Consider the following 13,693-nt stretch of genomic DNA (forward strand, 5'->3'; position numbering starts at 1 on the left):
TGAACAGCCGCCAAATGAATGCCTACTGCCCGAGAATCGTGCTTGGTGCCACCCTTGGTGGTTTGGTCCGGTGGACATTGATGGTAGTGATGGCGATCCAGACTCTCACTCGGATAGTGACCCCGGTTGCAAAGAAAACAACTGCATTGCTGATTGCATCTCGTGGAGACTCATGACTTTCTTGCTATTCAAGCGGCCTGTATGTCCTTGTTTCCCGACGAAGTGTGACAAGGATGGTGATAGCGATAGTCCAAGCGATAGCGACAGGGACGATGACAAAGGACCCAAACCCAAGCCGACGTCATATCCCAAACCCAACAAACCAGAGTGCAAACTTCTCGGTTGCGGATGCGGGTGGATGGGTTTGAACTACGGGCCTGGATGTCCTGGTGTAGACTTCGAGCTAAATATCCCATGTGGTCTCTTTGGGTGTTCCCCCTGCACCTTCTTTGGTAGTTGCCCGGGCGATAAGCAGCCCGTCAACGCCATCTTGGGCTACGGCGGATACTGTCGAGGAGAAGGATGCTCACCCTGCCCACCGGAGCTCTGTAGTCGTCCAGGATGCACGATTCCCGGAGGTTGTGGACCGAAGCCTGGTCCTGCGCCAACTAAGCCCGCGGATGCACCAGATCCGGATCGTTGCGAGGACAAGCAGCGCACTGTTATCACAGAGCGGTTTGTATTTTGTACAGAGGGGTTTGATATTTCAGCTATGCCTTCTACCTCTCGGGGTACTGGTAGCACATCGTCTACGATGATTACATCAATATGTGTACCGTTAATCGATGCTACTCAGACCATCTGTGGGCCAGCCTTTGGATTCGATACTACTACGACGAAGACCGGCACAAACACGCTCACCTCCGATGCTCCAGCATGTACTCGAGCCCCGCTTTCTCTAGATGATGATGAGGGAAATAACAATCCCGACGATTCGTTGTTTGAAACGTCGAGCATATTTGCCAGCAACACCACAATGTTCGCAAGCTCGACTTCCAAGGGCACTTCTAGTATGACTCCCCGCAGCTCTTCAACAGCGCCAGCACCGAGTCATATGCCCATGGATAGGAACGGTCATTGGAAGGTGAATATCGGTCAATGGATGTGGGACGACTATTCGGAAGTGGGATGGACGCTGTACGACCCCAACGGCTTCGAGGCTGGTAAGCACACTACACGTGGAAATGGCCTCAAGGAGATGAAGGAATATATCCAGTCGATGAATCGTCCTTTCGGCGACTCCATGCCTTTTGGAGTCGACATGACCGTCTCACAGCGTAAGCAAAACTATACAACTTTGTCTTTCTTGTGCTAACCTTTTGCAGCCCACGACCACGATCACTCTAGAATCACCTTTAAAATCAAGAAGGAGATCAAAGGCTGCGGGGAATGTTCGCCTCACATGACGACGGAGGACTACACCGAGAGCCGGCCATTCGAGATCAATGCTTGCGAAAAGTCTTGCTCAAAACAAGGAAAATTTAGTCCTTTGAAAGCCCTGTCGGATTTATGGTGCGATGATCTTAATACGGCCGATTGGGAGACTTTGGCCAATGGTTGGAAGCGCAGTTTTAACTGTGGTTGGAAGGGTTTTGATTAAGGTTTTCGTCAATTCTGAGTCAGTGTGAGAGCATGTACCGAGCATGTTTGCTAGCAGTGGGCTGTAACTATTGCATAAACTTTCCAAGATGATGCGTTAACTTTGGTTTCTAAGGCACCTCTAAGTATACTAATACTCTTTTGAAAGGCATTGTGTAGATGTCATGGAAACCTAGGATTTTGTAAACGTCAATATGACGGATCGCGACTCGGTCTAAGGCTCCTCCTTCGCATCAACATATTTACACACACCGCACATGAGGGAGAAGCTTAGGATTGACAACTTCGATTTATTTGCATTCAAGAAGTTTCGCTAGTGTGTTCTCGAACACCCGCTGACCCGATGAGGTGATTCTGTGTAGGTGTTCCTGATCGACGGTCCTAACCCCGCATCTGCCAACCACCTCATTCCCAATCATATTAACCCTTCTTCTCCTGACCCTTACCGCTGTCCTTTTTGTCTGCGTCTTTCTTCGATGCATCGCCCTTGTCGTTGGATGTCTGAGGAGCTGGTGCGCCACTACCGCTGTTCATGAACTTGTCATCGAGTTGGTCTATAAGACGATTAGCTATGAGAACATACGACATCGAACACAGAAGGCGTACCAGACATATTTTGGTATACGAAGAGAAGGCGAAGTAGGGTCGAGTTTGCTGAGAAGGCTTTGGTTTGTAGAGGAGAAGGAGAAGGTGGTCAGACTTTGGAATGCGGTTTTGCAGTACCTGTCTGGTGGTACGGCATGCGACATGACGTTGTTGTGCCTTTCCCCCTCACTTGACTACTAGGCTAGGATCTAGATGCTGCAGGGCATTAGTCTGGCCGTTTAGCCGTTCCAGGACATCTGTGCAAGGTCTCACGAGGGAATATTATGAGGGAATGTTACGAAGAAGTGGGAGGCTGGGGACGATTTAAGTTGTTGTTCAAGGTAGGTAGTATTCATCTTGCAAGTGAAGCTAAGAATCGCGCGAAGACCATTGCGATCTGCAATCGATTAGAGAACCTAACACCATCCCTAACGACGGCCTCTACCACCGCGCAACCCGCGACTACCCCTGTCGCTACCGCGACCGCTCCTGTTTGGGAAGAATGACGGCTTTCGCCAACTACGGTTACGAAACCACCGTCGGTCATTGTATGTGACAAGCACACCTTCGGCGATGTCCACATCAGGTTCCTTGGCCTGACGCATGAGGTAAAGCTGGCTCTGGGTCAACGGCATGATGGAGTAGCCAGCGTCGATACTGTCAGTAATGGTGCGACGCAAGAACGCTGTGAACTGTGACTGGGATGGGAGTTCCTTGAGACCCATCTTGGTCAAGAACTGCGGAAAGGTGTTGAACTCGTGGATCTCGCGGATATCCTTGGCCATGCGCATTGATGTGCCTTGTGGAGGAGCTCCATGCGCGTCGAACATGGAGTCGCGGAGCTCGATAAGATTCTTGTTGGGCGGGCGAGCTGCTGAGCTGAACAGCTTCATGAACATGATGAGGCGGTACGAGGTGGGCGAGGCAGCGTACGTCATCTTGGTACGGTATCTGGAGATCGCTGAAGGCTCCATGTATGCAAGCTCAGCCATACCAGCACCTTTCGCGTCGAGCATCCATACAACGTTGCGTAAAATTGCTTCTCGGATAACTTCGTACGTCAGTTCTTCGGTCAACCCCGCATCGCAGATGAGAGCTGCTACCAGTACATGGCCAAGATCAGGGAACTGCGTCTTCGTACGTGGGCCGACCATAAAACGCTGGATTATCTTGTTAGCACTGACAACAATCTCCTCATGCTCGGTTGCAAGGCATAGCAACAGATGAAAGAGACCGAAATAGGCGTCAACGGCTTTTTCTGATGCGTGACTTAGGGTGCTACGTTCATCAGGACCAGCATAACCTTTTTCCGCATCGGATGAGAACTGAACGACAACCGTGTTCATCATGCGATACAATATGTCCACATGGCAAGGCTCATGGCTGGGCATGGTCGCGGTGCTGTGAATGTTCTGGAGGCATGCCTTCACCTCCGTCTTGACTTGATTCCAATGACGTCGGCTGAGCGGCATAGGTAGCCAGTTGTCGAAAGAAACACCCTGAACACTGTGTCGGACACCGTATACGGAGAATGCCTCCCAACTCAACAGATCGAACTCGGATCTGAAGGCTGACCGATTGCCGCTCTTGGTGGAGATGCCTATGCCGAGCTTGCTGTTCAGAAATGATCGTTTAAGGCAAAAGCATTGTAATTCGCGGACCCGAATAAAGTCGTACGAGTTGATCATCGTCTTGATGGAAGGAACAGCCTCGGCAAAGGCCAGAATGTCACGAGTCTCGAGCTCAGTGAGTACTGCGAGAACGATCTCATCTGGTAGCATGAACAACCTTGAGAGCGGATTTGGATGTCGTAGTGGAAGAGATACAAGAGTGGGCACTGGCACTGAGTCGACCTCCATTTCATCAGTCCGTGTCGAGGATGAGCTGGTTCCGAATCCACAAGAATAGCATACGAACTGGTTCGTAAGTCCTCCATGTGCCTGAGTAACTTGCTGCCGGTACTGAGTCAAGTTGATGGTATTGTTACCATGGTCCTGCTCGAGGGAGTCGCTGCAGAAGAAGCTTAATAGTTGAATGACGATACCCTTCAAGGTATACGCTGGTGTCCAACCTTCTTTAGTATTAAGCATAGTAGCACAAATGTAGTCACCGAAGACATTGGGATGAATGATTTGACTTTGAATCTTGATTTCTGGCGCAATCAGTGGATATCGGTCTGGAAAGCTGATCGTGAGGTGGAGCGGCTCCTGTCTATCCGGAGTGAAGACGAGGCACGCCTTCGTGATGTCGTTGTCATTGAACTTGAGGTTGACATTAGGATATGGATCTTGCTTGGTCTCTGCGATGTCTTGAAGGAGCCGACGACGCAGGGAGTTTGACTGAACCATATTAGCTTGGTTAAGTGCCATGATCGTGAAAGAATAGTATGAGGTTGAGATCGCAGAGTTGTTGTTCAACCGAGATAATGATGGAGAAGATTTACAAAGAGAAGGGAGAGGTTATAGTACCTAGAGGATGTGCAAGTCCAGGCTGAGACACACACGTGACTAGGCAGCGGCGATAAACGAATAGGAATGTGGGTCACAACGCCCTTATGGGCAAGCTACCACATCGACATCTTACCGCTGTATTTAACATCTGTGGTCGGTTCTGTGGAGTCATAGCGTCGTTTTTCTAATTGATCAGGTTGTCTGCATAGCACACAGGCGTGTTTCAAGCAACCTTCTGTAGGACCATGATGAAGTGGAGTGAGTGAGGGCTATAAATGACACGCGCAGCCTTCTTAACAAGATCAATTCATAAACTGGATAAGGAAGAATCACATAGACCTCATCTCCTTTAGCAAATTCCGCTCAAACGAGACATTCTGGCGCCCTTCCGCTGCGGAACTTAGAAAAGGGCGCTATGATGTCTACTTGTTAGGCTCCAGGAAGCTACTAGTTAGTACTATACTGAGCTTGCTCCATTGAGTTTCGAAAGATTTGGTCTATGAATCCTTCGTAATACGAGATCCTGTCGAGATGGAAATGAGGACAGTAAGGTTGGCACCTAGGGTATGACATTGCTCATAGGATGTTATCCTGACGAGCATTTGCCATACATTTGAACGTGTTTCCCCAGTATGATCATGTTCACAGGACTAAGCCCGCCTAGGCATGTCGTTGTTCTCGGATATTACGTTCCAAGCCAAGCTGAAGCGATACGAGCAGCGAAATTAAACCTGAACGTTTGTGCAACCGGACACAGCGCGCATTGGCATATTTAGAAAACTGAATGCGAGAAATGCGAGCATAAATTATATAGCTTGACATACAAAGACATTCCTATTGGGTAGATCTGATGTGCAAATGTTTGCTAAGAATGATTGAGATGGAGAGTGAGTAAGAGATGCCGACGGTACCACCATCTCCACGTTGTGCGGTTAAAAAACACGAAGAATGCGAGAATAAATTGATACAGCCAAGGAATTCATGATCGCATGTCTGAGATATAAGAAGCCCTTACCAGTCGACTATCTGAACCAGTCGCCATTACAAGACCTCATTGCAGTCAAACAAGCACATCATGAAGATCACAGCCCCGGCCCTCGCTTTTCTCACGTCCACTGCTTTCGCCCTAGACCCTACAGTCTATCGCGACCCTCTCGCCGGAATAGAGAAGCGTGCCATCGTCGGCGCAACCGTCCTCGTAGACGGTCTACGTTACCGAACGTGTCCAAAGACGAGCTGCACAGCTCCGGGCCAGTATGCTAAAGGTACCAAGATCAAGTTGAGCTGCTTTACCAGGACGGATACGACTACGGTGAATGGCGACAAGTAAGTAACAGCATCAACCCGAAAGGTACGGTAACGGATCAAGCTAATGTGAATGAAGAGGCTGGGCCAAGGTCTCTGGTGGCGTTGGTAATGGAAGATGGGTTGCATTGGCTGGGGGCACGTACGTGACTTGGGATGGTATGCTAATTCCGTATTCGACCTTGAGTGGAGGCAGTTCACTGACATGAGACAGCACCATTGAACGCTTGTTGAGATTGGGGTCCATATTGGGAGGTAGTAGTGCTATCACAATATCCTCGCTCACGCGTTTGCGACGGGCTTCATGATGGATTCGCTGTTGTCTAGTTGAGAACACGACAGACAGCTGTATTGGAATAGCAGAACCTATATTGGAACTCCCGCCTTTCCCCAAGTAATTTGTGCATCAGAAGTTGATCGTGCTACAAGCTTGTGACCCGTGATGGCTACATTCTTCCACTTCAGATTCGTACAGTTAATTGTGCCTTTGAACTTGCGACAGTCATTGCCAGCGAAGACGATGTATCCTAGTTCTGTTTCGTGGCTGCCCGCCTTTCTGGGTACACTTTGAGCAGCATCCGTAGATTCGCCGCTCCATCGAAACCAGAACTTTGGAGAGCGAAAGCTGTTCTTCTCGAATGTCTCGAAGCGTGTTCTTTCGGGAGATTCAGGCTCGGTGTTATCGCTCTCCTCTTCTCCCTCGTCATCGTGCCCGTCGTCTTCCTCTTCGTTCGATTCATCTGGTTCCACCTCTGCAATCGTTCGCCTAAGACTGTCACGACTGCCGGCTAAGATGACCGACGCTTGTAATACTCCTGGCAAAGACAGTCGACCAACCACACCCTCGCCACCTTCGGTGAGACGATATAACTCCAGCGATGCGTCCTGTTCCGGCGGAGCATCTCCGTTGGCACTCAAAGCTTTCTGCCATGCTGGACATTTTACTGAATAGCTTGCAAATGTTTTGCGCACATCGAACGCGGCCGTGTGTTTAGACTTGCTGCCGCGACCATTGCGATTGTGCATATGTCGCGACGAGAAGGCGGCATCCTGCCAGTCGTCCATGGTGAATGATTGGGGTACGTAAGGAATCTACACTTCCTTCTGACGGTTTTCTTAAACTCGCGTGCCTCGTTGCGAAAGTGAGTTGACGTCATAGACTAGCAGAAGAACAATGTGGGCGACTAGACAAAGCATGCAGTCAGCCTGGTTCTTTCGTTCCATCAGAGTGGGTGGATGAGCTACAGACACGAGGACTAGTGAAATGAAGGTGCATCGCGGGGTAGGCATGCGGCACACCTCCAGCCTGTTTATATTAGTGTTTCTTCCACGATGCAAGCCATACGCTCATGATCAGGCCAATCGGCTGTGGCCTTCTGCGACAGACTTGCGAACTGTTCTTGTGTCTCTGGTAGATTCCATCTTTTCGTGCAATGGGAATCCAGCTAATATGCCATGTTGGAAGACAACACCATCTCTTATGGGACGGGTCGAAATTATTTACCGTGATCATGTAGCTATAGCTCATATTTTAAGTTAGTCGGGAGCTGATACTGCCACATTAGGCCAGAGAATGAGAGGATGGTGTTTACATGGTATCGCTCACCTTAGCAAGTGCTCTGGAGTGCTCACGTGAACAGGCGTCTGCCGCAAAACGGGAGTCGCGAATCGCTCCGTCAGCGCCGCCCCAACCACCAACGCCAGCGATGCCACCCAAAGGCTCCAAGAAGTCAGCGCCTGCGCCACCGAACAAGACGCTCGTTCTCGATAATGGCGCATACTCGATCAAAGCCGGTCTCGTTCCCAGCGGTGTCGAATATACCTACGACGAATGCCGCGTGATTCCGAACTGCATCGCGCGGAGCACGCGCGACAAGTGCACCTACGTCGGCGCCGAACTCAACTCGTGCAAAGACTTCGGAGAGTTGGCATTTCGCCGTCCGGTGGAGAAGGGCTTCATCGTCAACTGGGAGGCAGAGAAGGCGATATGGGAGCACGAGTTCATGGGAGACGCCATGGGGGAGGGGCTGAGGGTGGGTACGCACAATCGCGAGCTTATGGCGGACGCGTTGGCTAACGGTGCATAGTGTGACCCAAGAGATACAAACCTACTTCTGACGGAGAAGCCAAATTGTCCAAAAGAACTACAGAAGAACTGCGACGAGATCATATTCGAGCAATTTGAATTTGCTGCGTACTACCGATGCGTGGGCGCGACACTGAACGCCTATGCTACCCCCCAGGCGCACACTGAGTCCTCGTTGTTGTCGCTACCGCGAGAATGCCTCCTGATTATCGATACCTCCTACTCAGACACGACCATCCTACCTCTCTACAATGGGAAACTCATACAATCGGCGGTGCGGCGGCTCACAGTAGGTGGGAAGCTGCTCACAAACTACCTAAAGGAGCTTTCTTCGCTGCGACACTACAACATGATGGAGGAGACATACCTGCTCAACGAGATCAAGGAGGCAGTGTCATACGTCGTGCCTTCATCGCAGCACTTTGCCAACGATCTAGAGCGAACATGGAAGGGACGGCTAGGAGACAGAAGAGAGCTAGATTCGAGCATTGTAGTCGACTACGTGCTACCAGACTACGAGAATGCGATACATGGCCACGCGCGACCCCACGATCCTGCAAAATCACGCATGCGTCGAGGGCTACAAGCGCCACAAGGACCAAGGGAAGATTTACTGCCATTAGGGAACGAGCGTTTCGCTGTGCCAGAGCTGCTCTTCAATCCCTCTGATATTGGCATCCAGGAAGAAGGCATACCTGGCGCCGTCATGCAGTCGCTGAGTGCATTACCCGAAGCTCTCAGGATAGGTCTGCTAGCGAATGTTGTGGTGGTAGGCGGGAACTCGCTGATTTCTGGCTTTATGGAACGACTGCGAACGGAGTTGAGGGCTCTGATGCCTGCAGAATATCCGCTGAACGTAGTACAGGCAGATGACCCAATCAAACATACATGGCTAGGAGGAGCAAATGTTGCTAGCCAACCCGAGTTGCTGAAGGAGTTGCTGGTCACCAAGGCCGAGTACGACGAGAGGGGCTCTACTTGGCTGGTAAAGAAGTTCTCATGATAGGCAATTCAAAATTAGCAGCAACCGCGACATCGTTTGTGGATGTACTATATCAATTCCAGTCGTGTGACGATTTCAGCTGAAGCTGCTGCACTGCTCGGGGCTGCTGTGGCTGTGATTGGCTCATGTCCGGCGGCTTGGCGTGCTGGTCAATATGTCGAAGGAATTTCCGGTCCACGGGCATCACCCGCATCTCGAACCCAATGCGCCGAATACCGCGCCCCTCGCGGGCAACTGATCCCTCAAATCTCCTATCCACATCGATAAGGCAGACACTGTCGCCATTGCCTTGTCGCTCCGCCGTGTCGCCCTGCACCCATCTCCGCAATGCAACCGCCACTTTCTCCACAACCGCACCTCAGTCGTTCCTCCTACCGGGCAAGCAAGACAAGAAGAAGCACCAGCAGTTCGTACGGAGATGGCAGAAGCGTCTGCTCGGCGACTCGGAGCCCATTGGCGCACACGTTGACCCATACGACCCAACATCACCCGTCCGAATAGCACCCGAAGACCAGGGCGAATATGAAGAGGTGCTTGAGGAAGACCCCAACTTCCCCAAATACCGACAAGCGAAGAGTATAGCCGGCCTCCAGCGTGTCGGCGGCGACGAGTGGCTCAGGCAAAAAGTCGAAAAAGACATAGCCAAGGAATTCGAGAAACTGACACTACGCACTTATACGCCGCTGACACTGGGCATGGCCGATGAAATCGAAGAGCTCACCGGTACCCCATACACTCTCAAGGATGAGAACTTGATGATGGCGCAAACGATGCACGAGAAGACGAACCGGCCGTATACCCAGTACAACTTTGGCCTCCATTCCAAAGCTTCCCGCGTTACCGACATCCGCGCTCGCTTTACACAAGCTGTCGCCGAGATCTATGCTCTGAAGCAAGCCGGTCTCGATATGGACTTGTCCAAATTCGCCAACCGAGGTGTGTACGACCGGCCACGCTGGGTCAAGGATGTCAAGTTGGTCAAGACGGAAAGTGGCGAGCTTGCTCTTGCCTTGCCGGAGCACAAGAACCTGGATGATCTTCTGGCAACGATGCAAAGAGCACCATCTTGGGAGGCTGAACAAGCGGAACCAGATGAACTCCTTGTTGAGGAGGTCATTGAGGAGCTCGACGGTACTAGTCTCCCACAAGGACAAGTACCGACCATGGATCCCGAAACACCAGCACACAAGAAGGCGGCAGTAGTCAAGCAGGATGCTGAGAAGCCGTTTGATTTCATGTCGAACCGGCCAGTACCCCGCGCAAAGCCAGTGGAGGAGCAAGTCAGTCAGCCAGTCGTTGAGGAAGTGGTGGTTCAAGAAACCCTCAACACCCCTCCTGTCCATGCGGCCGATTCTAAGCCCGTCAACGAAGTCGCTCCGGCAGCAGCGAGCGAGTCGCGACATGCTATCCTCGAGGAAAGAGCGCAGCGCTTGGCCGCCGACTTTGCAGCTCTGAAGAAGTCGGTTCAGCAAAGCAGGGGACAGTCTTCTGCCACCAAACCCGAAGACACCAAGTGGCGACATATCCCTGTCACTGACATTGACGTCAAGTTCGCTGTAAGCCTACTCACGAAATTTACCTGATATCTGCTGACATTCGTAGCTCTTCAAACGGCTTTACCAATTGACCGGCTTCCGCATCTCAGACCCGCACCTATCTTCAGCAAAAACCTTAGGCGATCTATACAGCTACCTCTTGGAGGCCGCCAAACCTCAACCGACCAGTCTTTACTCTGCTATCCACGTAGAAGGTCAGAAGGCACGTGAACGAGCGAAACAGCAAGCCGCATCGGAAGCCGCTACCAAGCGACGGGCCGATCTGGGCGACTTGATCAATCTGGGCAATGTCGAGCTACGCCGCGTCAAGGCTAACAAGACCGAGAAGCGCAGCAAGACCGGTCTAGACAAGGTGGTAAACTATGCTCTGCGGGAGCGCGGTCTGGGTAGTGGGGTGCCTTCCAGGATTCAAGAGATAAGAGCGAAGAAAGCACGCAGTGTAAGGCATGTGCGAACACAGCGTGAATTCGTCAATCCCTTAAGCAGTAAGGCTGCCAAATTTCTGGAAACTAGGACGCAATAGTTGAAATCAGCACAAAATTCAGCTGTCTAGGTTGGATTATGAATACTCATGCACTCGATGTAAGGGTCATGGCATGCTTTGTGTCGAGCGACTCAAATACACTGTATAGTATGTACTCTATGGGCAGGATCTGGAATGCATGGAATCGTGCTCCTGCTGGAGCGCTCATCAGCACGCGTTCTACCTTGGTTCGCAAAACAGAAAATAAGCAAATATGGTGAACTGCAATCTGCTGCATGACAGATAAAGCCATCGCGTAAGCTCATTTCAAGATTTCTGCACCTCATACCAAGTGCTGCGTACCTGCATGGAAGCTGCAACACACTCATCTACTCTACACCCATGACATGAGAACGGCATCATATCACCAAGCTAGCCAGCCCATGTAACAGCTAGGACAATTGCGGGGGCCGAGTCCTGATAAGCTGTCCACCACATGCAGGGCACACGCGCAGGATTTCTACCGAGGGAATAGTCGATGATTGCCGGAAAGCTAAGCTTTGCCCAGAATTGCTTGTCAAAGATAAGAGTGGAGCTACTAGCTCTTGCAAGCCACACAAGCTAGGCGGCATACGGCAACTCTTTTTTCTCGTGCCCTGCCACCGGCGTCAAACGGCTTTTCATGACGCGGCCGGAGCCGATTGTGCGCGATGGGTGGGGTAGTGTGTACTAAAGAGCAAGAATGTTTCGCTCGGTGCGGACCCTGGACGGTTCACACTCTTTCATGATTACTACTTTTGTACCACCATTCTTCTGAGTATTCGTTACTACGGTACATTCCATGATGTTTTCAGCGGAAAAGGCCCAGGACGAAACCAGCGTCTCAACTGACAGCGGGAGAATCGGCGATGCGACCGTCACCCGCGAAACAGGGCTCCTGGCCAAGCTACGCCGCTTCGAAGCCAGATTAGACGCGAAGCTGGGAATTGAATCAGAAGCCATCAGTCGCAAGCTGCCAGAGGAAAAGGGACACGTACCATGGCATCACCAACTCAACATGTTCTTCCTATGGGCATCCGGAACCATGAACACGTCTTGTTTTGCCACCGGCCTTCTGGGACCTCAATTCGGGTTGAGTAAGGATTTTGCTCCTCCCTCGCTCTTGCGAACTGCTCGACTGATTCAATTTGTGTGCCTATAGCGCTTCGCCAGAGTATTGTCATCACCATCTTTGCGTCTATCCTTGGTGGCGCTGCCACCGGATTCGCAGCCACTTTTGGTGCGCCGACGGGACTGAGGCAGATTTCAGTGTCAAGATATGCATTTGGATGGTGGCCTAACAAGCTCATTGCTGCTCTTAACACTATCGTGCAGATTGGCTGGGCGTCTGTGGCTTGCATCACGGGTGGTTTAGCACTAACGGCTGTAGCGGATGGCCATATCTCCCTGATCGTCGGTATAGTCATCCTGGCTGTCGTTGCCACGATAATCTCGTTCGTTGGTCTGCGAGCAATCCTGGTATACGAACGCTATGCGTGGTTCATCTTCTTTATCATCTTCATCATCTTCTTCGCGGAGACGGGCAAGTACGCGGACAACAGCACCAAAACCGATCTGAAGGGAGCAGACCTCAGTGGACAGGTTCTGAGCTTGATTGCTATTGTCTACGGAAGTTCAGCATCGTGGCAGACCATGGCCTCCGACTACTACGTCCATTACCCTGTCAACGTCTCGCGCTGGAAGGTCTTCCTCATGACAACCTTCGGCATCGCGATTCCTACTTCTATTGGCATGCTAGCAGGCTGTGTGGTGTCTTCCGGCATGCACAACCGACCAGAGTGGCAAGAAACGTACGACAACGAGGGTCTGGGTTTCCTTATCCAAACCATGCTCTACCCTCGCGGTTTCGCCAAACTGATTCTCACCCTCCTGGTCCTCTCCGGTATCAACGTAAACGTCATTTCCATCTACAGTGCCGCCATCTCTTGCCAGCAATTTGCCCGCCCTTTCGCACGCGTACCCCGTTTCATCTGGATCCTGGTTTGCTTCGCTGCCATCCTTGGTCTCGCTATCGGCGGCCGCGAGCAACTCAGCGTCTACCTTGAGAACTTCCTTAGTCTCCTCGGCTACTGGACTACGCAGTACTTTGTCATTCTATGCAGCGAACACGTCATCTTCCGTCGTATGAACTTTGACAACTACGACCTGGACGCGTGGAACGATCCCAGTCGTCTTCCGCTCGGTATCGCTGCTGGCACATCGTTTGTCATCGGTATCGTGGCGTGGATTATGGGCATGGTAGAAACTTGGTATGTTGGACCGCTGGGAGGTCTTATTGGATCTGATGGTGGTGATGTCGCGAATGAATTTACATTCGTTGTAACCGCGCTTGTGTATATACCTGCGCGATATCTTGAGAAGAAGATCGTCGGGAGATAGGAGGATGGTTTCCGAAGCAGCAGTGTTTCCGGGTGCGCAACTGTAAGGCTGCCAGTAGGATTCCTGGATATACGCATAACGAACAATCGATAGCGTATTGTTGAGCCATTCAAATCTTGCAACCGAAAAGTGGTCTTCCAAATATAGGAAAACTGCTTTTGGTCAGGGCTTACACAACCAGTTGCGGCGCAGCTACTCAGCTCTTAA

The 13,693-nt window shown here is 51.2% G+C and overlaps 9 protein-coding genes across 9 annotated transcripts; 6 read left to right on the plus strand and 3 right to left on the minus strand.

The window, feature by feature from the left end:
• Window positions 1–172: 172 nt before the first annotated feature.
• AA0111_g881 (hypothetical protein) lies at window positions 173–741 on the plus strand (the record flags this gene model as incomplete). Its single annotated transcript, XM_028655298.1, has 2 exons — window positions 173–675; window positions 711–741. The coding sequence occupies 2 exons, from the start codon at window positions 173–175 to the stop codon at window positions 739–741; spliced, it is 534 nt and encodes a 177-aa protein (XP_028511375.1).
• A 235-nt stretch (window positions 742–976) lies between these two features.
• AA0111_g882 (hypothetical protein) lies at window positions 977–1,600 on the plus strand (the record flags this gene model as incomplete). The annotated part of the gene is made up of 2 exons (XM_028655309.1): window positions 977–1,277; window positions 1,326–1,600. The coding sequence occupies 2 exons, from the start codon at window positions 977–979 to the stop codon at window positions 1,598–1,600; spliced, it is 576 nt and encodes a 191-aa protein (XP_028511378.1).
• A 419-nt stretch (window positions 1,601–2,019) lies between these two features.
• Window positions 2,020–2,212, minus strand: AA0111_g883 (hypothetical protein; the record flags this gene model as incomplete). Its single annotated transcript, XM_028655320.1, has 2 exons — window positions 2,020–2,153; window positions 2,206–2,212. 2 exons carry the CDS (start codon window positions 2,210–2,212, stop codon window positions 2,020–2,022), a joined length of 141 nt encoding a protein of 46 aa, XP_028511377.1.
• Window positions 2,213–2,612: 400 nt separating this feature from the next.
• AA0111_g884 (hypothetical protein) lies at window positions 2,613–4,553 on the minus strand (the record flags this gene model as incomplete). The annotated part of the gene is made up of 1 exon (XM_028655331.1): window positions 2,613–4,553. One exon carries the CDS (start codon window positions 4,551–4,553, stop codon window positions 2,613–2,615), a length of 1,941 nt encoding a protein of 646 aa, XP_028511380.1.
• A 1,156-nt stretch (window positions 4,554–5,709) lies between these two features.
• On the plus strand, window positions 5,710–6,173 carry AA0111_g885 (hypothetical protein; the record flags this gene model as incomplete). Its single annotated transcript, XM_028655342.1, has 3 exons — window positions 5,710–5,960; window positions 6,019–6,098; window positions 6,154–6,173. The coding sequence occupies 3 exons, from the start codon at window positions 5,710–5,712 to the stop codon at window positions 6,171–6,173; spliced, it is 351 nt and encodes a 116-aa protein (XP_028511379.1).
• Window positions 6,174–6,305: 132 nt separating this feature from the next.
• AA0111_g886 (hypothetical protein) lies at window positions 6,306–7,004 on the minus strand (the record flags this gene model as incomplete). The annotated part of the gene is made up of 1 exon (XM_028655353.1): window positions 6,306–7,004. The coding sequence occupies one exon, from the start codon at window positions 7,002–7,004 to the stop codon at window positions 6,306–6,308; it is 699 nt and encodes a 232-aa protein (XP_028511382.1).
• A 641-nt stretch (window positions 7,005–7,645) lies between these two features.
• AA0111_g887 (Actin-related protein 6) lies at window positions 7,646–9,028 on the plus strand (the record flags this gene model as incomplete). The annotated part of the gene is made up of 2 exons (XM_028655364.1): window positions 7,646–7,972; window positions 8,027–9,028. 2 exons carry the CDS (start codon window positions 7,646–7,648, stop codon window positions 9,026–9,028), a joined length of 1,329 nt encoding a protein of 442 aa, XP_028511381.1.
• A 203-nt stretch (window positions 9,029–9,231) lies between these two features.
• AA0111_g888 (hypothetical protein) lies at window positions 9,232–11,107 on the plus strand (the record flags this gene model as incomplete). Its single annotated transcript, XM_028655375.1, has 2 exons — window positions 9,232–10,584; window positions 10,631–11,107. 2 exons carry the CDS (start codon window positions 9,232–9,234, stop codon window positions 11,105–11,107), a joined length of 1,830 nt encoding a protein of 609 aa, XP_028511374.1.
• A 784-nt stretch (window positions 11,108–11,891) lies between these two features.
• On the plus strand, window positions 11,892–13,486 carry AA0111_g889 (hypothetical protein; the record flags this gene model as incomplete). Its single annotated transcript, XM_028655386.1, has 2 exons — window positions 11,892–12,183; window positions 12,249–13,486. The coding sequence occupies 2 exons, from the start codon at window positions 11,892–11,894 to the stop codon at window positions 13,484–13,486; spliced, it is 1,530 nt and encodes a 509-aa protein (XP_028511373.1).
• Between the last annotated feature and the right edge of the window lie 207 nt (window positions 13,487–13,693).

The sequence above is a fragment of the Alternaria arborescens genome (genome assembly GCF_004154835.1).
Source record: "Alternaria arborescens strain FERA 675 chromosome Unknown contig_2, whole genome shotgun sequence".
Lineage (NCBI taxonomy): Eukaryota > Fungi > Ascomycota > Dothideomycetes > Pleosporales > Pleosporaceae > Alternaria > Alternaria arborescens.